The sequence below is a fragment of the Amblyomma mixtum genome, chromosome 4 (genome assembly GCF_055824585.1).
Source record: "Amblyomma mixtum isolate Tamu chromosome 4, ASM5582458v1, whole genome shotgun sequence".
Taxonomy (NCBI): Eukaryota; Metazoa; Arthropoda; class Arachnida; order Ixodida; family Ixodidae; genus Amblyomma; species Amblyomma mixtum.
This window is the reverse complement of record NC_143015.1, coordinates 155,205,142-155,229,824: the sequence shown is the minus strand read 5'-3', so window position 1 is coordinate 155,229,824 and position 24,683 is coordinate 155,205,142. Positions and strand designations below refer to the sequence as shown.

At 46.9% G+C, this 24,683-nt stretch overlaps 2 protein-coding genes across 6 annotated transcripts in view; both read left to right on the top strand.

Moving 5' to 3' along the window:
• Pdk1 (Phosphoinositide-dependent kinase 1) overlaps window positions 1–20,025 on the top strand; it is a 71,819-nt gene extending 51,794 nt beyond the window's left edge. For 4 of the 5 annotated variants that reach the window (XM_089540978.1, XM_089540981.1, XM_089540980.1 and 1 more), the window contains exons 11-14: window positions 5,538–5,849; window positions 9,311–9,424; window positions 12,110–12,262; window positions 18,200–20,025. In XM_089540978.1, coding sequence (XP_089397104.1) covers window positions 5,538–5,849; window positions 9,311–9,424; window positions 12,110–12,262; window positions 18,200–18,310 — 690 coding nt within the window. In that variant the 3' untranslated portion in view covers window positions 18,311–20,025. The remainder of the gene's footprint in view (window positions 1–5,537; window positions 5,850–9,310; window positions 9,425–12,109; window positions 12,263–18,199) is intronic. The other variant, XM_089540979.1, reaches the window with a different exon arrangement.
• Window positions 20,026–23,232: 3,207 nt separating this feature from the next.
• Mrtf (Myocardin-related transcription factor) overlaps window positions 23,233–24,683 on the top strand; it is a 285,116-nt gene continuing 283,665 nt past the window's right edge. Inside the window, exon 1 of the mRNA XM_089540975.1 lies at window positions 23,233–23,407. Coding sequence (XP_089397101.1) covers window positions 23,233–23,407 — 175 coding nt within the window. The remainder of the gene's footprint in view (window positions 23,408–24,683) is intronic.

Below are 24,683 nucleotides of genomic sequence, written 5' to 3'. Positions count from 1 at the left end.
GACCGATCTCATGTGATGGATGGGTGAACTTTATTTATGAAAAGGAGGTAGAGGTCGTTGCGGTGTGAGGTGGTCAGTTGGTTGGTCGGAACTCTTGGGTCGTGACAACCTCGATGGATTGCTCCGTCGGCCGGTGTTGCACAAACGGGTCTGAGCTAAGCAATGCGGCCCCCCACTGCTTGAGATTTAAACATTGTGTATGAGTATTGGGGAAGGTGTTTGTCCTGCACTAGGCGGGATCTGGTTGCTGCTGCTATTCCTGGAGCCCTTGGTTTTCTTCAGAGTGCTTTTCAGGTTCCCCGAGCACCAAAACCCATGAATGCTTCAAATCCCCACCTTTTCTGTACCCACATTATTTGGAGTCTAGCCGTGTGGTAGTAGTAGCCGACCAATTTTTCGCACCCCAATTACCGTCTAAACGCGTGTAAGGGCCGCGCCCGTGTATGGGCCGCACCCCGTTTTCCCGAAGGAAATATTAAAAAAAATAAATCCGTGTAAGGGCCGCACCCAAACTTTCCATGACCCATGTGGGAATAGCCTTCTAAATGCATGTGCCGTGGCCTCTGCGATCGGCTCCGGCTGCGAAGAACGGTGCTGCGCTCGATCGCGGAGCACTTGGTCACGGAGGCCAAGCACGCGTTCAAGAGCTTCTGAAAACCGTCCATGGATGGCGCCGGAGGCCGCAGTCATCATCATCATCGTCAATTTTTTTTCTTTGCCCCGACTCCCCGCTATCCACATCGGCATCAGTATCGCCAGCGCCAGTCTTTTGTGGCATGTTAGCTCGTTCACCGTAGTTGTTATGGTGGTTGTGGCTTTCGCGTGCTGCCGCCGAGCAAGTTTTAGCACGATGCGCGCGCACCTTAACATCTACACGGCTGGAAGTTAGCTCTCGAATGTGGCAAGCGTGTGGCGGACAGGGAATTCGACGTGGCCGAGAAGTGCGTCCAATGATGGTGCAGCCAAAAGAGAAACACAAGCTGCAAAAAGCGTGCTTTCCGAGGCAAGCCGTGCAAGTTTCCCGAACTGGAAGAAGAGCTGCTCTGCTATGTGACGGCAGTGCGAAACAACGGCTGCGCGTTGACAGCGGACATGCTGCGCGGCTTGTTTTGGGATGAGCGTGCACCAGAGCACAGCACCAGCTCAGAGTCGAAAAACTCCTCGAGTGACGATTGAACGTTGAGTAAATGTCGCTCATTCCCTGATTGGTGTCTTTTTACTCGAAAAAAAAAAAAAAAATTCCATACATCGCGTGTATGGGCCGCACCCTGAAAATTGGCCCCCGAATCTGGAAAAAAAGTGCGGCCCTTACACGCATTTATACGGTATTTCCACTTGCTCAGTATTTTGGACTCATAGGGACGCATATATATTTGCAACCAGTATTTGAGATTCTGGGTTGTCCAGAAGTTCGATTTTTTTTTTTTGCTCAAAAATAGACAGCAGGAGGACTCTGTGGAGTCCAAAAGTTTTAACCTAACTATAGACTGAAGTGAGCATCGCTGTCATAACGAGCCAACTGTGCCGAGGCAAAAACTGGAAGATGCCATCTTGAGCTGAGATGGATTCAGGTGGACAGATTGGCTTGGCTAGGCTAGGTTTGGAAGTTTTTCTGTCTCATTGTTACCATGAGATAGAAATAACTCATTTCCCTCATGAGAGGAAAATAACTAGAAGAATAAGAATGGAGTGGAGCGCATATGGCAGGTTCTCTCAGATCATGAATGGTAGCTTACCAATATCCCTGAAGAGAAAAGTATACAACAGCTGTATCCTACCGGTACTCACCTATGGGGCAGAAACGTGGAGGCTAACAAAGAGGGTTCAGCTAAAGTTAAGAACAACGCAGCGAGCTATGGAAAGAAAAATGATAGGTGTAACGTTAATGGATCGGAAGAGGGCGGAGTGGGTGAGGGAACAAAAATGGGTTAATGACATCCTAGTGGAAATAAAGAGGAAGAAGTGGGCTTGGGCAGGGCATGTAATGCGAAGGCAGGATAACCGGTGGTCCTTAAGGGTAACGGAGTGGATTCCAAGAGAAGGCAAACGTAGCAGGGGACGGCAGAAAGTTAGGTGGGCGGATGAGATTAAAAAGTTTGCGGGATACAGTGGCGGCAATTGACAAAGGACAGGGTTAATTGGAGAGACATGGGAGAGGCATTTGCCCTGCAGTGGGTGTAGTCAGGCTGCTGCTGCTGATGATGATGATGATGATTGTTACCACTCGAGCTAACGGTACATTTCGGTCGTGGGCACACTGTTCGTTCCAATCAGAGTGGCCTACAAACAGTGCTCGATCATGTTGCTAACAAGGCAGTGGCTGCGTCCGCCGTGGAATAGGCAGAGGTGTTAGGGAAGGGGATCCAGTCAGAGGTGCCCGCTTCTTCCCGGTGGTTCCCTCTCTGCATCTTCACATAGGTAGTTGCTTAGGGAGAACGGGCGCTGTCCTCGTATAGCACGGCATGTCTCAGTTGGCCAGTGGCTTGCATTGTGGCATGCTGGTGAAGAATTGGCTCGTCACATGGTTTGTGTGACAGCTTCATACATTGTGGTATCGGTGATTTGAGGTGTGGTGCGGAAAAGTGTAGTGTGGACACGAAAGCATGACTGGGGTTAAAATTCAGACTTGGGTCGCCTACGAGCGGAACATGGGGAACAAATTTTGGGAGTTTCCAGGTTGACTTTTCACAGCAAAGTAACCTTTTTTTTGTTCTGACAAATTTTTCAGACTGTTTGATTATTCGGACCATTTTTCGGTTCCCGCCAAGTCCTAAGAATTGGTCAGTGGCTGGTAGACTGCTTCACTGTACGGCGAGTCATTATTGTTGAATCTGGCCATTGCTTTTAGGAGCTATGTGTTGGCATGCATGTCAGCCAGGAAGGGACGGAAACCAAGACATGTGGGGAGTTCCTCGGCAATCTAATAACCCTGTGAAACGTTCTTTCAAAGACTACTCACGTGCAGATGATGCATCCATTATAGAACATTTGGAAACATGCCTGATCGATTTTAATGATACTGATTTGAACGCACTTTGGCGCCGCTTTAAAGATATGTGCCACTACTGTACAGATAAGTTTGTGCCGAGCAAACGTAAACTTGTTCATAGAAAAACGCCGTGGATGACGCGTGAAATAATCCACTTAAAGAGAAAGATAAAAAAGTTAAAGAAACGGCGCATGCATTTAGATCATTTAAAGGACTTAAAGGAAGGGCTTGCACGCGCAGTACACTCTTCGAAAGAACACTATTTTAATACAGTGCTTCCAAATTTCATTGTAGAGGAACCAAAAAAGTTTTGGAATTATATAAGCGAAAAAAAGAAACCAGTGTCGCAAATTTTGGTTGATGGTTCTGTAGTTACCGATCACGGGGATATTGCGCACCACTTCAATGAGTACTTTCACAGTGTGTTTTCAAAATCCGGTGCTTGTACATCCAGTGACGCAGTGTTTGACCTCTGTGATAAAAATTTTGTTTCATACCCTGGCGTAGTCTCAATGCTACTGAATTTAAAAACTAAATCATCATGTGGTCCCGACAACCTTCCTAACGTCTTCCTGAAGCGATATGCTGAATCTGTTGCAAAGTTTCTAGTTATTATATTTCGTATTTCATTACTTCATGGACGCCTACCGAGCGACTGGAAGATAGCCAGGGTTGTGCCTATACACAAGAAAGGTGACCGTGCATTATTACAAAATTACCGTCCAATATCACTTACATCATCATGTTGTAAACTAATCGAACATATTATTGCCAACCAGATTAATGAATTTTTAGATGCGCACGCAGTCCTCTCTAATTTCCAGCACGGGTTCAGAAAAGGATACTCAACAATTACACAACTAGTGACAGTTATACATTCACTCGCTTCATGTCTTGATAACAACGGCCAGATTGATGCAATATTTCTTGACTTCAGCAAAGCTTTCGATAGGGTTCCCCATGACAAACTGATATTAAAACTCAGACGCATTGGCCTCCCGGAAATTTTGATCACATGGATATCAAATTATTTAACCAATCGCTACCAATTTGTCGCAGTTAATGAGCAACAATCAGGTTGCCTTCCAGTCGGCTCTGGCGTGCCTCAAGGAAGTGTGCTGGGGCCATTATTATTTTTATTGTATATTAATGACATTACCACTGAACTTGATCCGAATGTGCAAATCAGGTTGTTTGCGGATGATTGTGTGCTCTTTCATGAAATAACTTCAATTGACGACCAAATCCATCTTAACTCCTCTCTTGCTAAGATTTTTGAATGGTGTGAAACGTGGGACATGCAACTTAACACTGATAAGACCGTCTTTCTTCGCTTCTCTCGCAAAAAAGCTCCTCTTTCTTTTAACTACACGCTAGGTTCATCGCCTTTGCTGGAAGAGACTAAATATAAGTATTTGGGTGTCACACTTACTAACACTTTATCATGGAATTTACATATAGATAACATCTGCTCTTCTGCACTCCGCAAACTATACTTCTTAAGACATAAGCTTAAAACTTCTCCCCCTAGCGTAAAATTACTTGCTTACAATTCACTGATTAGACCGAAACTCGAATACGCATGTGTTGTCTGGGACCCGTTTACTAAACACAATATCACCCGCCTAGAAAAGGTACAGAGAAAAGCTGTAAGGTTTATTTACTCTAAATTTTCCCCGTATGACTCACCCTCTGAAATAATGCAGGTTAATGGTATTCAATGTCTTGCACAACGAAGAAAAAATTTACGTTTGGAATTTCTTTACTTGCTTTGGAAACAAGAATTAGCTATTAACCCTGCCCCATATCTGTCGCTTTCAACGTCGAGGTATACACGCCACCATCATCCTAATTCTCTGACGCCGTATTTTGCACGAACAGATTTATTCAAGTTTTCATTTTTTCCTCGCACAGTAACGGACTGGAATGATTCTTTATTGCCTTTCGCCACACTTTGATGTTTACTAACTTTGTTATTATTGTTTTGTTTGTCATTTTACCCTCCCTGCTTGGACCTGTATAAGGTTTGCAGTATTCAATAAAGAAAAAAAAAGAAAAAGAATTCCTGAAAATTGTTGGGGCTTCCTCGTGGCTGAAAACACTTAGCACCATGTGTACCGTGTGCTCAGCTTGACAACGCAGCGAGCTATGAAAAGAAAAATGATAGGTGTAATGTTAAGAGATTGGAAGAGGGCGGAGTGGGTGAGGGAACAAACGCCGGTTAATGACATCCTAGTTGAAATCAAGAGGAAGAAGTGGGCTTGGGCAGGGCATGTAATGCGAAGGCAGGATAACTGCTGGTCGTTAAGGGTAACGGAGTGGATTCCAAGAGAAGGCAAGCGTAGCAGGGGGTGGCAGAAAGCTAGGTGGGCGGACGAGATTAAGAAGTTTGCGGGAATACAGGGGCTGCAGGTAGAAAAAGACAGAGTTGATTGGAGAGACATGGGAGAGAGGCCTTTGCCCTGCAGTGGGCGTAGTCAGGCTGATGACGATGATGATGTAGATGTACCGTGTGTTCAACCCCACATTTCGTACCATTGCCTGTCAGGTGCCTGATGACTTGGAGCCCGGGCTGGACGACAAGCAGATGACGCGCCTCTTGGGCCTTGCATTCCAAGATGACGATGCTCCAGCGGTCTCTTCGCCAACCTCAACTTCACAGCAGCAACAACCACAGCCACAACAGCAACAACGAACACAGCCTCAGCAGCAGCGGATCTCGCGGACCCAGCTGCACATCCTGGATTTTGGCCCCGAGGAGCACAACCGGCGCTTCCAGAAGCAGGCCGAGACCAACCCGTACCACAAGTTTGTCCAGGGCAACCTCATCCTCAAGCAGGGGCTGGTCGACAAGCGGAAGGTGAGGGGGGACTCGGAGGAAGGGACGCCGGATCGCTGGGTTGCTCACTTTCTTCATTGCAGTGATGCTTAAGGGGGCACTGAAGAGGAATCTGAACTCGTCTTTTTACCTCGGGAACTCGATCTACACATTCCGAGCATTCTTAGAAACTTTGAATTATTGTCCTGTGGGTCCTAATTTCTCTAATATCCCTAGTTGTGGCCCTAATATCCCTAATGTGCCTCTGATATCCCTAATTTAAAATCGGATTAAACATTCTGGCTCCCGCCTTTCTTTGAACTCGCCGCTGACGGTAGGAGGAGTCAGCCAACGCGTGGAGTGTCTTTCAGGCATCCGCGTGCCGGCTTCGCTTGGGCTCTTATTTTGCTTTTTAGGTTTCTTTGAATAAATAGATCCAATCAGAGACTACATAGCTGCAAATTAGGCCCAGGAAGATAAAAAAATACGCGTGCACTCTTTGCTTTGCGTGAAAAAAAATGAAGCTGCGAAGGTGACTGTGCGTGCACGTGGACGGCTGATCTGGAGTTGATGGAGAGTGCGGTGAGATATGCGTGCCGGAGGGACCATGTAGGGTGCAGTTCGTAGATGGCTGTGAAATAACTTGTGATTCAAAGTTTCTAAGAATGTGTGGATCGAGTTTCCGCAGTAGGAATTTGTAATATAACCACTTACAATGTGCACTGTGGGACCGCATGTAATGCGGCATTTTGTGACCACCGATTTGCTTCTAATAGAGCTCAGTGCATTGGCGTACCACGTAAAATATAACCACTTGCAACAAGGGACCACCTATCATATTTGCTTGATTCTGATGCACCTTTTAAAAAAAAAAAAACGCCTAAAAATGATGCGCAAATTAAAATTGAGTCTGAAAATGGAGGTACGCCAGCAGCATCCTGTTGTCACTGACATCACAAAATGGTGGGTTGGTATTTAATCTGCGTCGATGCAGTAAAAGCTCGTTAATTGAACCCCCGGTAATTCAGAAATCCAGATAATTTGAACAGCTGGCATTATCCGAGCCGGCGTCCGTGCAAGTCTATGACGTTGGATGCTCTCTCGCATACATGGGTAGTATACGTGGTTCACCACTTGCCTTCAGCTGGTGAGTCATTTATAGTATTTGGAATTTCTCCTCACATTGTCTCGGTATCAGCAGCCAGACGGGGGCTATGGTGTCAGAGTTGAGCTAAAGTCCCACAGATCATAAAAGAACTGTGATGTAGTCGCTACCTTCATCTTTTTATTCATCACTGCTCTTAAGCCAGCCCGTCCCAAGAACCTGTGGGACAGAGAATGAAGAAGCGGCTCAACTATTGCTGTTTTTGTGGTCCTCACATGGTGCTATGCTAAACTTTGATGTTGTAGCTGCTACTTGGCCACTGAAACCAAAACAGTGTGAGAAAAAAAATTCGAATATGCTAAAGTAGTATATACCATAAAAACCCGCATATAATACGAGTTTTTTTTCCCATAATTAGCGTCCTAAATTTCCGTCTTGTACTATTTGCGGATCCGAACAAAAATTGTCGAAGTTGCTCGAAGTTTTGGTTTCGTTTTTGCGGCGTGGCTACGGCTTGGCTTTGCTATTGGCGCGTGGCTGCGGCTTGGCGTCGTTACTCTCGACAAACGACATCACGACGTCGTTTCTTTGTTGATCCGTTGGGTGCGCCGGGGAGCTTGCGGTGTGCCGTGTGCCTGTTGACAATGTGCGTGCTCGCATGTGAGGCACGCTTCGCGAAGTGGATATTGTTTTGGGGAGCACGATGTCCGGGTCTCGAAAACAGTACTCGACTGCTTTCAAGCGAATAGTGATTTTAGCTGCGGAGAACATCGGCAACGGTGTGAAGGCAGTTTGCTGTCGTCAAAGGAAGCATTCGTGGATGGCCACGATAGAAAGAAGCCCCTTTCGCATGCAGCGGAACGCAATGAAGCTTTCGCGGCCGCTTGATGGTTGTGTAAACAAACCGTTCAAGGACGCAGTCAAGCGATGCTACGCAGAGTGGATGCGCTCAGGTGAGCCTGCAGTGACGCCAACCGGGCGGCCGAAGCGGGTTTAAGAAGTGCGGCATCTCGAACGCCCTCGATGGCACGGATGATGAGTACATTTGGGATGATTTGTCGGACAAAGAAATGTCCGAAGAAAGCGCTACTAAAGAAGAAAGTGATTGAAGTGGAGTGCGGGATGCGATTTGAATAAATGTCTTCTATGAGCTTGCGTCACTCGTATTACACGCGGGTAAACTTTTTTTTCCCATTTCGCGTCTCTGAAACTTCACCTCGTATTATATTCGGGTTCGTATTATACGCGGGTTTTTATGGTACCAAGTGGAGGCGAATTCTGTGGTCCATGTGTACTAATGCTTTGCACACTATTCCAAAGAATAAAATATTGGTGTGTCTAGTGGCGTTATTGTCTGCCACACTGTGTGTCATGCAGCTGATTGACATAGTAGTCCAGAGTCCATGTGGCAAGCCACAAAGTGGGAGTTGTGATGAACTGGAGCTGATTGGTAATTCTCTGAGGCCGCGAAGCGGGCTATACTTTGGTCAAGGGCAAATGGGATTAAAGAGGTGTAACGCGTTGTGGCGGTGGAGGGCTTCAGATTATAATTTTGAATGCCTGGGGCTCTTTATCGTGCAGTGATGCCACAAAGCACATGCGAGTGTGTGCATTTCGCCTCTAGCAAAATGTGGCTTGGATTCAATCTCGCAACCTGATGCTCAGCATCCGAATGCCGTAACCACAAAGCTGCCACCATGGTGGACAATTGATTTTGCGCGCGTTGGGTTCTTGCCTGGCAGTCTCATTGTTCGAATGGTTTCGCATTTTGCCTCTGTCGAAAGGAAACATTTCTGTGGAGGTGCTGTGGGAAAACACTGCTGTGGTGAGATTTCTGGGCAGGAACCCCAGGTGTGCAAAATTGACCCAGATCTCTTGACTGCAGTGTATTTCATAAGCTCCGCTGTGGCTCTTGACATGTGAAAAATCTATTCATTTTAGTTTCAGTTTCGTGGATTGCATCAGCGACATTCCTACAACCCTTGGCAATTCGCCCTCTCTTCATGACCATCAGTGCGAATGCTGCTGTCAACCTCTGTCACACGGGCAATCTTGATTGCTGTTGAGTCCACTGGCTATGGAATCTTTGATGGCAGTCATTTTCAGTGCCGCTGCACAATGTATTTCAATTGGTCGCTGAGAAATGCATGCACATTGCGACATATGGCCCCAAGTGACAAATAAATTGAAGGGCACATTTTGAAATGAGTAATATTTGATTGGGAGCTGTTTAGGAAGAGCAGTGGGTCAAATACTTCGCAGTTTGACATTATACCTACTGACCACCTCCGGAGAGGTGGTGGGTAGATTTCTGGCAATCAGAAGAGTCAGTTTTTTTTTTATTGGCCAGCGAAGCTGCCGCAAATTGGTGACTACAGGTGTCCTTCTCTATGCGCAGCTGCTGTTGCTGCAACGGTGGTGCGGCATCCCTGCGTTTCGGTCATCGCAAAGCTTGCACAGAAGCGAAAACGAGCGAAATCCCAAGACATGGCGCGCAGCAAAAATGGCGGAGGTGTGTTCATTCACATCTGGCAATCTGTGGAGCTGTCATTTCTCAACCTTAGAAACAAAGAGTGAGGTTGGTTGTGGCCGGAAAAAAACATTCTGCGGTCATTCTTTCGAGAAAAAAGTTTTAGGGTTGTTACCTTATATCTTCTTTGAGCTGTCGGTCGAACCACGTGCATACCTCAGTTGGGCCAGTGCTGAGTGGTTGTTGGAAAACCACTGAGCTGCAGTGGTCAAATGTTGTTGAGTTAGCCGGTGGCTCAGTGGGCGCCGAGACTGCCCGTGTGACAGGGAGGGGAATGGTGCACGCTTCCAAAGTGCAGCACAAGATGGCGCTAGCGCTGCACCAGCGGCACGTATTGGTGAGATCATAGAGTTTCTTACTATTACCTAGAGGCAAAGCTGGCAAGCCGTCTATGGGAGTTTGCATGGCGACCCCTCGAGACCACTTCAGCCACCATGGGCGCTCAAAGCATCATGGGGCGGTGAGCTACCGACTGCAGAACTACAACTTTTGGCCAAAAAATAGTAGAAAAATTAAGCTGTTTTATAACTACAAACGTCCTAGCATTCAATATCTGGTCTAATGATTGCAACAAACGAGCAGAAAAGCATTTAAGTGCAAAGTTTGCCCAAAATAAGAGACGACTCGCTCTCCTATTGGCCAAGTGATGAACACTAAAAAAACTAATATTGCGTAATTAACAAGCGCACTTTTTAAAAGTAAATATGTTTTCAAAAAAAATGTTGTTGCTTAGATACTTTAAGAGTTTTTTTAATGGCATTTCGGAAGAGTAAAACCTGTTATTGGCGTCGTGTGTCGTCACGTTTTCACTACTATGGCTTTTGCACACTGCGTTTGCGCGAAAGTCGTCTGCGCACACACGAACAGCGTTTTCGGAATGAAAGGTCTCAGTAGTGCCACTCCGTGTTCCCGAAAAACTACGACTGTGCCGCAACAAGTAGCTCACCGCCCCATGATGCTTTGGGCGTCCATGGTGGCTGAAGGGCAGCGCCGCCAGCTTTCCCTCTAGGTAATAGTAAGAAACTCTATGGGTGAGATTGACATGGCATCAATGGCTGTGGAGAGGAGAGTGCCGTTTGACATGGCATTAGTTGTAGTTCCAGTGGGCAGCACCAGAGGGCACGAACGTTCCGCCATCAGTGCAGTCTTCTGAGGAGAATGGCATGGGCTCGATGGTTGTTGAGATTGACCTTGAGAAAGGCGTTCGTTGGTAGATGCAATAACCAGCACCAGAGGGCGCTAGGAGTGCAACACGATGGTGGCAACAACTGTGGTGACACGTTGCGAAGGACCACGTTATCTTATCGACCACGTCCGATGGCTGCACCATCTTCATCGAACACCACTTTGCTGGTGAAAGTGGTGTTGGGGGCAGTGGTAGAGGAAACAGCTCTGAAAGGAAGCAAGCTCGAAGCACAGGTTGCATTTGAATGGGGTGCCAAGTCAAGGAGAGCTGCATGTAGCGCTTCATGAGGGGCAGTCGAGAAGCTTGTTCTGTTACAGAAATGCAGTAAAAGGACAAAACAGCAGGACACACTTACAAGCTCTGCCTTGTCCTTCTCCTCTCATTTTCTCAATGCCTTGTTTTTTTTTTTCTCTGCTTTTTTTTTGCATTGGAACTGTAGCAACGTACTTGTCCTGCAAGCCTGAGTTTTATTTCTTTGTTGACTTAGAAGTGCCTTTCGTCTTCCATGAGATTGCAGAACAACTATCGACCTTGAGTTAGAATGCCTGGTCTACGTCTTTTGTGTAAAAACTACCAATGCTGCGATGGTTTTGTCTGTAGTCTGTTCACAAAAAAAAAAAAAAAAAGAAAGCTGCCGGCTGCGAGGCTGTCTTACTGTTCTCCTGTTTAAAATAAACGCCAGCAATGGCATCAAGCATGCTTGCACATTTAACGTCCGCCGAGGAAAGGTTATGATAAAGATTGCTGTGCAGAGAAGCTGCTTTTGTTTCACTTTTGTGGCCTACCTTAAAGGTGCACTGAAGAGGATTCTGAACATGTCTTTTTGCCGCGGGAACTCAATCCACACGTTCCTAGCATTCTTAGAGACAGTGACTTATTGCCCTGTGTGGCCGATTTCCCCAATTAAAACGAATTAACGTCCGGCTCCCGCCTTTTTTTTAAAATTCTGCCTCGTACGGTGGGCAGAGTCGACCAACGCGTGGAGCGCCTTTCACCCAGTCCCGTGGAGGCTTTGCTTTCGCTTTATTTTGTTTTTTAGGTTTCCATGAATAAATAGTTCCATTCGCAGATAATATAGCCGCAAAATAAGCCCGAATAAATAAAAATACGCGCGAACTATTTGCTACTACGGACTACTACGTATTACTCCGCCGATGGCAGAGCGGCAAGCCGCCACGGGACTGGGTGAAAGGCGCTCCACGCGTTGGTCGACTCCGCCCACCTACGAGGCAGAATTTAAAAAAAAAGGCGGGAGCCGGACGTTAATTCGATTTAATTGGGGAAATCGGCCACACAGGGCAGTAAATCGCAGTTTCTAAGAAAGCTAGGAACGTGTAGATCGAGTTCCCGCTGCAAAAAGACAAGTTCAGATTCCTCTTCAGTGCACCTTTAACTGGCCATGTCTGGTCAATATGTCGTCCTTCGTGTGGTGCAACAGTAGTGCACTTGGTTGCTGATCTTCCTCTGAACGAATGAAACAGGGCCTGTTTGCGCGTCGCCGGATGCTGCTGCTGACGACGGGTCCCCACCTGTACTACGTGGACCCTGCTGCCATGGTGCTGAAGGGTGAGATTCCCTGGTCCCCCGAACTGCGGCCCGAGCCCAAGAACTTCAAGACTTTCTTTGTGCACACGGTGAGCGTGCGTGCTTCTTGTTTCGATTTTCTCCCCCCTCTCTCCTTCTTTTTCTTTTTAAGGCCCCTAATGCCTCATCGTTGTAAGCAGAGGTTGTCGACAGAAATGTCACACTTTTCAATTGGTCCAAACGGTTGTGACGTCACAGTGCACGAATTTCAAACAGGGCCAATTGTACTTTGGCTAGTAACCATGCAACCAATTAAAGGGATCATATAGTGATGCTCCAAGTAAGTGGGACTGAGTTTAGTTAATTGGTTACTTAACCAATTAGCCTAATTAAACCTTTCTAACAGACCAGATAAAAAATTAGCTGTGGCTTAGCTTGGTTAAGCCCGGTAATTGCGAAAGCAATATCCGTACCTACGCCATGGTACAGCTGGTAGTGTAGCTGGTGGTGGTGCTTGTGGTTAGACTTGTGGTGATGCATCGGTTATACAATCCAATTCAAACCAATCCCATCCAATCCATTCCAGTTCAATCCACTCCAGTCCAAATCCACTCCTATCCAATCCAATTCAATACAGTCCAATGTAATCTACTCTAATCTAATGTAATCTACTCTAATCCAGTCCAATCTAATCTAATCTAATCCAATCTAATGCAATCAATGTCAAATGAAGGTCAATGGTGGTCACCGCCGCGGCACGGCAAAGGCGTGAAAGTGCAAGTAGTATTGCTTTCGCAATAATAAATAAAACCGAGTAGGAAATTGACCGAGCTCGGGAATCGAACCCCGGTCTCCGGAGTGTGAGACCAGCACGGTAACCACTCCGCCATGCCAGCTTGATGGTTTGGAATGAACAAAGGCGGGTCTAGTGAATATGGTGTCTTCATTCACTCCCATCATCCTCCCTTCCCGGTGTCCACCGAGATATGAGAGACAGATACATTTCCTTTCCTCAAAAACCAATTTACTGACGAGCAAGGCGTAGAACCAAAGGGGCGATGGCGTTCTATGGACTCCGGGGCAGCGTTTGCAAGACGCTGTCGCGTTCCGCTTAACATCTTAACCACACATCAGTGACACAAGCTGCAACACCGCGTTTAAGGCTTTCGCCCCACAGCACTTTAGGTCAACAAAGTGCCCCCCTGAATTTTTTTTTCTGTGGCCTGGCTCCAGCTCTTTGATGAAGCGCGAGCAGAATGCTGCAATTCTCTCGTGCAACTGTTGCCCCACAGAATGAATTTGCACCTCGTGGATGCGGATGCAGTAACACGCTCAGTATGAGTTGCATTGCTGAAGATATGGAAGGAGCTCAGTTCTCGAACCAACGCAAGACTAGTGTTGCAGGAGATTGTTGCAATTAGCCACTGATGCAAAGAACTGAGTACTCTGAATACTTGCGCAGGTTTGGTGCTCTGTGCGAAAGCCTATTGATTTACTATAAAGTGGAGGCCTGTTGACTTTCTGTAAAGTGGGAAATTCTGTTGGTTCAGTTCAAATGCGTTCCAAGTCATAGTGAGTGCAGTAGCACAGCTGCAACGGAAAAATATTAGCACAAGTTACTCGTGACCGGAGGGGAAAAATTGCGAGACGCGGCGCTATTGTAGCCGTATGCGCAGATAGCGAGAGTGCCTGGCACATTCCACTTTCCAATGCGGGGGTGGCCGGCAAAAAGCAGCCCATCCGAAAGCAGGCAATGCCACACGTTACTTTTGACAGTGCATCCCGAGCACATTTCTGAAGAAAAACGGTGATAAAGATAACATTGCTCGCCACGTTAGCGCAAAAAAATAAATAAAACGAGGCTATGTGCTTAGCCATTTTAGCACATGGTTTGGCAGATAAGACATCTACAGGCGTTCGTTTAAAATGCTGCATTTCTGATGGGCGAATGTCTAGGTGGGCTGCTTTCTGCCGGCCACCCCCGCTTTAGGAAATGGAATGTTCCTGGCACTCTCGCTATCCGCGTACTTGGCAACAATAGCGCCGCGTGTCGCGATTTTTTCGCTCCGGTCATGATTCACTTGTGCCATTCTTTTTCCGTTGCAGCTGTACATGCAGATGTGCTCCGTGTTGTGCGGATGTGATCCACCCGTGCCCAGGGCTTAGCCTTTACCTCTAGAGGGGCACAAAAAGGGAACACTGAGTTCAGCGAGGTTGGGTGCTTGGCATCCCAAGGTTGCAGTTATGTCACTTTTACTGAGAAAGGAGATTTGTTGAGCCAGAAAAAAAAATGTTAGAGCGGATGTGTACTGACGCCCCTCGGGTGTCCAGTAACTGTGCCTGGGAATCCTTCACTGGCCACTTTTGCCTCGTTGATTTCACCTGTGACATTATTTCGAGTGGAAGTGTTGCCTGAATGGGAAAGCAGTTTGATGGAGTAGAACGTGTTGTCGGGCTAGTTGGTTAAATACTGCAGACATGGCAGTTGCGCGGAACACACACACACACAAGACAGGTTACGGGACGAGCGCAAACTTACAACAGATTTTATTCAAGAAGCAAAGCACATATTTAAAGGAAGAAAATAGAACGCACTTTGAGCATGCGCATCGAAATTATACATCATGTGGCAATCAGTAGCATACCAAGGTCTGAACTTACATCGTCTTATCGAGAAAGGCTAGTGCAACCGAAGAATCACTGATGCATGATTGTCCTCTTCTCTTTATGAAATACGCTTCCATAACTTCACGTGCAATTGAATCTCGACTCTTGCCCAGAACTCTAATCTCATTAAGCCGTGGCCGACAGTGACTGCAGGACAGGCAATGCTTAGCCAAATTGGATCCCTCCCCCGTTGTTAGCGATAACCCATGTTCCCGTGCACGATCGTTCAAGCAGCGTCCGTCGGAGTTGTCTACGAAATACCACTGACTTGTGGAAAAACGTACGTAGGCCAGACTGGACCATGCTTTCCACTCGACCATTGAGAAGCTCTCAGGCCTAGCAACTTCGGAAACGAAAGCCAAGCGCAGGCTTCTAGGTTCGTTCGTACTCTTTCCAAATAGCGAGGCCTCAGCATTAAGGGGGCAGCTAGGCTTCATGACAGCGTGATGGCTTTGTCTGTCTCAATTTTGAAGCAAATGGTCGTCTGATCAGTCTGAATGTTTGAAAAGGGGATTTGCTTCCATTTGTTTGGTGTGATTTGGCTAAAGATGCGCAGTTTCCTGTGACCCACCAAAACAGGCACTTGTCGTAGATGTGTTGCAACACTGTTCCTATTTCGGGGAGGCATTGAATGTGGGAGGAAATCGTGGGCCTCGTTTGCGATTTTCTCAGCTACATGGCGCAGTTTGATTGGAAAAAAATTGCGAGGAACTTTAGCGGCTAAAGTGGTGAAAGGCGAAAGCCTGAGTGCTGCATTCTGCTACGCGATTGTTCACTTCACATTCTGTTGGTGCATTAATTAACTGCAAATTAATGACTCTTTAGCTTGGCCTTTAGAAGTGGAACGCGACAGCCTGTTGTAGCGCTGCCAGGCGGTCCACGGAACGCCACCACCCGTTAGGCGCAATGCGTTGCCCTTTGAATGCAATGCTTTTTGAGGAAAGGTTCTACGCCTTGCTCGTCGGTAAATTGTTTTTTGAGGAAAGCAAATGTATCAGTGTCTCATACCTCGGTGGTTTACGCGAAGGGAGGAAGATGGGAGTGAACGAAGACACCGTATTCACTAGACGCGCCTTTGTTCATTCCAAGCCATCGAGCTAGCATGGCGGAGTGGTAGCGTGCTCTTATCACACTCCGGAGACCGGGGTTCGATTCCCCAGCTCGGCCAATTTTCTACTCGGTTTTATTTATTTATCTGGTCTGACTAGGAAGGTTAATTAGGCTAATTGGTTAAGTAAGTCCCACTAACTTGGAGAATCACTATACAATCCCTTTAATTGGTTGCATGGTTATTAGCCAAAGTACAATTGGCCCCGTTTGAAATTCGCGCACTGTGACGTCACGACCAATTGAAAAGCGTGACATTTTCTGTCGACAACTTCTGCTTACAATGATGAGGCATTAAAGGCTTCCGCCTTAAAATGCTGGCTTTGTTCATGAAGGGTAATTGATCAGTCTAGCTTAGCTTTCTGTCGCTGATGATATGTCCTGATGGTATGTTCCTTTTCCCCCCCACATGCCCTATAGCATGGGTGCCAGACTTGTTTCAGGATGTTTTCAGCGTGGGTAGTCGATTTTTTTCTTTAGCTAGAGCTCTGTGTACATAGGTATTGGCATCGGGGCCCGAGTATGTCTCAACTGAAAAAACTCCCACACTTGCCCTCCGGGCAATGAGAGTGCTATCTAAACGGAGCTGGGCCACAGTGAGAGAGAGAGAGAGAGAGAAAGAATTTTTATTTGCATAGAAGCCCTCTGTAGACAACGAGGTGTGGTGCATTAGTAGAGTCTGGAAATTGACTAGCTAGTCAGCCAGTCTCTTCTCATTGCGAGACTCATTTATCAAACTTGCTGCCTTTAAGGGGGGACATTGGTCTTGAAAAGAAAATTTTATTAATTTAGTCATAGTTTTGAAATTTTCAGGGCACAGGTATTTTTGTGCGCTGATTCTAGATACGTCATTTAATGTAATGTAAAACAATTCCTTCTTGAGCACTTATGCACTCTTTATGCAAGTATTTTGCGGAGAGTTTTGAAGAAAATTTGCTGCAGGAAACTCGCTGAAATGTATGCCATTGGGTTCTCTTGACACCAAGGAATGCCATAAGGGTAAAATTATCATCCTGGCTCTCATAGAACTTGAGTTATGGCGTCCTGAAGCTGCCACTTCAGAAACAGGAATACACACTTTTCTTCTCATTTCTGAAGCGACAACTTCAAAACTCTATAACTCAAGTTCTATGATAGCCAGGATGATAATTTCACCCTTATTGTATTCCTTGGTGTCAAGAGAACCCAATGGCATGCATTTCAACGAGTTTCCCGCAGCAAATTTTCTTCAAAACTCTCCGCAAAATACTGGCATAAAAAGTGCATAAGTGCTCAAGTAATTGTTTTACTTGAAATTAAATGACATATTTAGAATCGGCACACAAAAATACATATTCCCTGAAGATTTCATAACTGTGACTTCATTAATAAAAATGTTTTTTTCAAGACCAGTGTCCCCCCTTAAATAGGAAGAGTAGAGTCTGTGACTAGTACAGGTTGAATTTTTGCTTCAGGCTACCAGCTTTTTGCGGTAATTCTAAAAAAATTGGAGAACTCGAAAATACTGAGGTTTTCAGTGTGGAAAAATAAGCTGCACCATGATTTGCATGGTACTGATCACACTTGTTTTGGAGAGCTCAAGCGGCGCTGTGCAGAGGTAATGAAGTGAATTTATAAAGCACGCATTCACTTTCTCTGGTAATACTTACGCCGAGCACAGCCAGATAGACATAAGAACCTCACAGACACAAGCACTCTGCCTTTAGCAAAGCAGCTACATTTCATCTATACAGCACCACTCGAGCATTTCAGACAAGTGTGATGGGGGCTTTCATCTGTTCAGTATTGGCTCACTACAGTGCCAGGCTTGATCTGTGACTTTTTTTCACTAAAGGGGTAATGGTATTATACTAACATTGTCACAAGTAATTGCACTTTCGAAATGACAGGAACAACACAGACACTGGTGTGCACCAGTGTTTGTGTTCTGTGTTGTTCCTGTCATTTCGAAAGCGCAATTATGTATGACCGTGTTAACAACCAACTAGCCCAGTTTGAAACCCTCTTAAAGTTATTACTAAGTCCAGGTAGATTGACCTGGGGTTCCGATGTTCACCAGCATTGCTCAGCACACGGTTTTTGTGAGTTTCGCCTCCACCAAAATGTGGCTGTTGTGCAGTTGGAATTCGAACCCGTGACCTTGTGCTCGGCAACTGGATGCCAAACGCTGTATTTGCAGAGCTCAGCACATTCTTCAATATACAACAAGCATCATGGCTTAGAAACTGAAAGTAAATGTGCATGTGTGTGTGTTCTGTGGACACTCCTTGCAGCCCAACCGAACATACTACCTAGAAGACCCCGAAGGCTATGCCCTGGCTTGGTGCAAGGCCATCGATGAAGTTCGCAAAGCCACCTATAACCAGGCCGACGACGCTTCTTAATGATGGCTTTAGCCGGCACTTTACTGGCTGTCCGTTGGCTCGTGCTGGCTTCCCTTGCAAGTGGTCGTGGGGAGGAGCTGCTGCTGCTGCTTCGATGTTGCTCTCTCTCCGCAAGCTTTTGGCGACGTGTTGTGTTCATTGACGGACCAGAGTGTGCAATGTGTGTGCCGATCGTGTCCTATTGACAGTACTACTGTCGAATTTATTTCCGCAAGAACAAGAACTGTGACAGTTCCTCCTCTTTCTTGTTCCTCTTCCCAGGGATTTTTCGGAGTTTGTGTTCAGCTGATTAGTGATGGTACTTTGTAGCTGGAAATACTCCTTGTAATTGATTTTTTTTTTTTTCGCAGAACTTTTCTGGAGGGAAACAGCTCTTTTTTGATATAAACTTTCTAGAACTGTCGACTTTGCCCTGAAGCCTAAGACGTATACATCTTTTGGGCTTATTACTGTTCTTTTTTGTCATTTTTGAAACCAGATCCATCGTATTTCCTAGAACATGGGTCTAGCACCGAGTCGATTGTTTGAGGTCAGAGCCATAATTGAAAGTGAGCAAAAATATTCTAGGTAGACCTCAACGTATAATTTCTTAAACTTATTGATGGAGACTTGGCGTGTACTGACCTGACCAGTTTTAAGGAGCGTTTTTGTGTGATAAAACAACGCTTACCTATATTCAAGTCATTATGCAATGTAGTATCTCCTTGCGACCAGATTATTTGAACTGAATGGTATTCATAATTTATTGTTTTGTGTGATCTAGGATAAAATTTTTGAGAATTATTCCTTTACAACTTTTAATTCGAGCCGTGAAACAGCAAAAGCCATTCAAGCCTCGCTGTGTAACATGCAGGCAAAACTGCTTTTTGCAAAGGTTGTGGTTAAAGCCGTGTTCAAGAGTAAATGTTCAGAGCGTTAACATTATTTTGTAGAGTACAGTTTTATGTAATGTCTTTTTATTTTTCTTTGTTCATGCTTTGTGGTTCACTGATAACGCACACTGATGTCACTGGTTAGTAGCCTTGGCACAACACACTCAGTTTGAACATTATCCGAAGATGCAACTTAGCTAACTGCTTTTTGTGCGTCAATTTGCACCTAGCATTTGAAATCTGAAAGAAAAGGTTCCATACCAAGACTTAAGGTGGTATTTTAAGCCTGATAAGTCGGGATCGAGTTCAATAGGTTCTCTGGAAGGACATCAAAGCACCGTGGAAATTTTTTCTCTGTTAACATCAGGAATGCGCAAACGCTAGTGCTGTTTCTCGTTTCGATAGCTTCCATTGCTTAGCATACGCCGTTGAAATTACATGTGTCATGTCATTCATACCTTTAGAACAATAACTCCCCGACTTTCATCATATTAGCTTTCTGTGCATCCGGAATTCAGGGCATGCTGAAAGTTTGCATTAGGACACAAACAGCAGCAGCCTTAAGATGCTCACTTTTATTATACCTCAGTTTTGCGCACAATTACAGTCTTTTGTTCTAGTAGCCCATGTCGTTAGTTGCTCCTTTGGGATATTAGGTGAAATTTTGTGTTATCTTTACGATACCTGACATCTAAAAAACGTTTTCTAGCCCTAGCTTGCTGAACTCTCTCGGAGGTTGTTAGTTAGGATACAGATGTAGTGCTGGAAATGGCCTGCTTTTAGTTTTGATTCGATGAAAATATTTGAAACCTTTTTTATTTTTCATCATTTGATGTGATTTGTTAGCTATAGGGCCACAGAAAACAGGCGATATTGTGGGCTACGATAGTTAGACAAAAAAATTTTTCTAATCTGTTTCTTTGTTTTGAAATGTGCACGTAGAGACTAGCAGTATCTCTGAGTCTCATATTTGGCGCTGACAACTTTGCACTTGTTTCGTCATTTCTAATTAATGTTGACTTGCGTCAACAAAGCAAGTATTGTGGCAGGTTTACATCTATCCTTCCTCTTAGATGCTTTGTAGCAGAGCACTTTGAATTGCCCCCTGCTAGTGAATCACGCTTTGATGTATTTCTTTTGGTAGCTGGCAGGCTGTCAGAATCGTGTAGTGTTTGCTAGAGCAACAGTGATCACGCACTCACGTGAGCATTCCCGGGCCGTTTTCGACAACCGCAATTCCAGCAGGTTTAAAAGGTTCCCAAGGGGCTTTGGTTACTTATCCTAGCCAGACACGTGGTACCGTATTGCGTCCTAATATTTTTCTAGTAGAAATGCAAAGAGCAAATCTTTTGTCATGTCCTCCTTTCATTGCATGCTTTTTGGCTCGCACAGTGCCGTCAAAGCTTCCCTCTACGTCCACTGTTTCTTGGGAGGCGAATTGTAAATATTTTGCGGGCCAGCGTTTTCGACTTGCCAGCAAGGTGACCGCTTGCACTAGTTAGACAAGTTACAAATTATGGCGACTAAATTAAGTAAGAGAGGAGGCGAGAGAGAGAGAGAGAGAAAAGGGGAAGTTTTGTACCTTTTGCAGACACCGCACGGAACAGAGTGGTGAGGTTGAACGTGTGCTTTTTTTTTCTTTGTTACGCGTGTGCATTTGAAGTGCTTGTGAGATGTGTGTGCACCGGTGTGGAGTTGGACTGGAGAGATGGACTGTTGGAGAACGCCTTTGCCATTTAATGGCAGGGCTTGGGAGTGCCTGGAAGGTGTTTGTGAAAGTGAGCGTAAGGAGACCTCCAAACCTTTTTTTTTTCTTGTAATAAAAGCTAAAGGGAAAGAACCCTGTCTTGTTCTTGTGCTTGAAAATCCTTTGAGAGCAATGGCATTGAACTGCGAGAAGCATTCTGCACTGCTGTCAATGCGCTAAAGTATGTAATTGAAAGCATTATGGCCGACCATCGTGGAAGTTCAATTTATTAGGTCTTGGGTGCTGCAGTCTTACTCTATGTGAATTATTGAGACGCCATTTTCTCAGCCTCTGTGCACTGGTGCTTACTGCTGTCGTCTGCTTTGTAACAGTTAGGCGTAGCTATGATCTAGTTAAAAGCTTGCAAAAATGAATGGCTTGTAACCAGAGGTATTGCCAAGGTTTTAGTTCAGCTCAGGATTAAACATAGACTTTCCACTGGGGTCACTTTTTTTTTTTTTTTTGCAGTTTGCTAGCTCGATATGTCTGCGTGCAAACCTTGTCCAAAGTTATTCTCAAATACAAAATTCTGGCACCTATGTTTGCTACAAATGCCAGAATTTCTCTGTGCTACCGGGTGTTCAGTGCCGTCGGGTGTTCAGTGCCGTCGGGAATCGTTTAACCTCTGCCGTCATTTCGAAACACGATTTCGCTTAACGTAAACTACCATACGTTACTGGAGTTGCCGTCGGGTTTGCGGGGTCGTCGACACGTTGCACACTGCCGGCGTCTGCAACTTTTCACTCGGTATCCGATGGTTTACCAGCCAACCACATCATCGGCGCGTCAGGAGCGTCTGCCAAATAAACGACCACCGCAGCATCCGCTGCCTCGTGTTCGACGAATCGCTGTCGCAGGCGTTGGCGACATTCCCGACCAGAGTCGCACGCTGTAGACCCACGGCGAGCGAGGCCACGGCCGTCGGAATTGCGAAGCCGTCAGCTCAGCGAACAGTTCTGGGACGCGCGCAATACGTCTGCAACCCCAGCCGGGACACCAACTACCGGCGCTTTGCTGACGGTGAAAAAAAAAGATAGTCTGGTCAGGCTCACCCGCTCGCCACGTCATAGCTGACGTCGCTTTGGCGTAAATATTTTGGTGAAACGAAGAATGTGTGCCAGCGTTGCTGGGCCGGACGCTCCGGAGCTCGTTTTAATCCGCGCTCCCCTCGGAGAGCGGCTAAAAATAAATCCCTCGCTTTATCGCGCTCTAGGTGCCTCTAAGTTGCAGCAGAGCTCGCCCTGGTGACGTCAGGCTTTGGCTGCTTTTCCGAAAACCCTCGGCTCACTTCACCTCCTAGGCTGAAGTGCCTTTGGCCGCCGCTCAGAAAACGAGGGTACCTTTCCTTTCAGCCCGTTGTTTGGTGTGTGCCTGCTCATGCAAAAGAAAAGAGAGCGTGTTTTAACGTTGTCACGCCGGCTTCTCTGTCGGGAGCTTCCGCCATCTCTTGAAAGAAACCGCCCCGCCGCAGCAATGGCGACCGATTGTCGCGTGCAGCGCCGAGGCCTTTGAGCGCAGCACGTGTTGCGGACGGTGCCCGTGTCGATCTGAGTACCAGGCAAACGTGGTTGAAAAAGAAGGAGAAAATGCTTCTGGATTAGCGCTACGAGGGATAATCGTCCGTCGGCGACCCGAAACCAGCATTTGTGGTCGGGACGGGTTGCCGCGCCTGCCTCCCATTGGCCGAGACCAGCGGTCGGCGTAGGTCACGTGACTTATCACAACATCCGGACCGTCTCGGCCCGCTGCTGCGCGAGCGGAGTGTGTGGGGGGGTACGAGTTTGTGTGTGCGTGAAAAACAACAAGAAATGTGCGTCGATCCCGTCGGCGGACGACAGCGAGGAGGAAAGCCAAGGTAGGTCACTTTTGATCGTACCTTAAAACAACTCGCGGCGAAAAAAGAGCGCTCGACGAGTCGCGCACGCCTGATCGGTTCGAGAAGCGGGAACGGACGGACGGACGCCCCCCCTCGCTTCCTGTGCGCGCCGGCGACGATCGCAGACGACGGCGAGCAGCGGCTCGGCCTAGGCCTAGCTCGCGCACGGAGAAGCTGTTGAGCAATATCAAAAAGTTGTGTGGTCGGGCAAGTGAGCCGCTCCCACAAGTTTAGCGTTTTGTCTTTGGTTTCGTTCGTTCGTTCTCCGCTCGCTCCCGTCACACACGGAGGTGTCGCCGTTGCGCTCCGTCGAAAGCGAGAAGGGGAAGAAAATTGAGAAGGATGACACTCCGTCGCCTTCGTACGCGGTCGTAGTAGTGGGACCGTTGGTGTGTGTGTGTGCCTCAGCTGGTTCTCGTAATACGTGATGCCGTCGAGAGATGCCGGCCGTTCGGTGTTGTGGTTTGACACGGATTCCTCTTCCTCGGCCAAGTCGTCTCCGCGTTGGATTCAGCTGCGAAGGCTCGTCGGAGCCCCTCCAGGACCGTGTGTGTTCGCGCGTCGCAGATCAAGCTTGCGACGAGCTCTTGTGAAACTCAAAGGTGAGCTTAGAACCTCCGTTCCTCTCTAGTGTCCGCACGTTTTGTGCGTGTCTTGCGCGTGCTTTGTTCTGCTGCGGCCTGCAGAATCTGCGAGCGCCAGCTGACGCGCAAGGTGGGCTTCTCCGCGCGGCCCTCGCGTCGTCTGCTACGGAACACGCACTGCGCAGCCGTGGTTTGGAGCGAAGCAGCCGACGAGGTTACACGCGCGGATTTCCTGCGCCGGCCCCCAGCCGGTGTCGAATGTTGGGCCGTGGGTCCAAATGCGGACCCCGGTTCGAAACCCGTGGCTCGAATACGACCTGTGTCGGCGCGAATCAAAGCGGCCGAGTTCTAACGGGCGTTTTTTCGGGCGTTCCGCGTCGGCGCGGCGTAGAACGTGACACAGCTGTTCCGTAGATCGGGACCTCCGGGACGCATACTTTGTGTCGCCCCCCTCCCAGCGCACCTGCGACCGCGTCATGAAACTGCCGTTTGGCGCTCCCTTTTAATAACGCTCCGACCGTGTGTGTGTGTTTTTGCGCTCGGCGCATGCTGGAGCGGCGTCACCTTGAAGCGCGGTCGGTTTTGTTTCACACCTGCTGACCCGTTGCTGGCTATGGGTGTCGTGTACAGGTTTTGTTTCATATGCTGCCGTGCAGTCGCGTATGCGGTGAAGTTTCCATTTTGTTCGCCTCTCTTTGAGAATAAAGTTTCAGCGTTGTTTGCCGGCTTAAAACGATCCGCGGATAACGAGGCGAAGAAAAAGAAAAAAAGATGTATGCATCCCAGTAGAAAAAGTGCTGTAATCTGACGAGCACTGGCTGGTTCCTCTTTCCTAGCGAAATACCGGCCTAAACGTCTCGTTGTTCTTTTTAGACCACAGCAGGAAATGCCCCTGCCAGAGAATAAAAACAAACAGTAATAAAAGCGGCAAATGTTGAAAGTAGTTTTTTTTTTTTCCTTTGTGTGGCACATAGCACACAAAAATTTATTGTTACGCTTTCAAGCTACTGGATGCTGAAAACGTTGCAACAGTATCTCGGCGCCCTGAAAAGGCTAGAGGCGTGAAATGCTTTATGGTTAAGGAAGTAGAAGCGTTCATATTAAACCATGCGTTAACATAGATAGCATCTGTCGCGGCGCAGTCAGCAGGAGTTTGAGAGGCAACAAACACTTGGCATAAATTTGCGAATATTCTGGTTATTTCTGCACTAAATTTGGGAATGACTTGTGGATTTTATGCGCCGGAAGGAAAACTAGTTACAAAACCGAAAAAAGGAAAGCTTTGATTGTCACA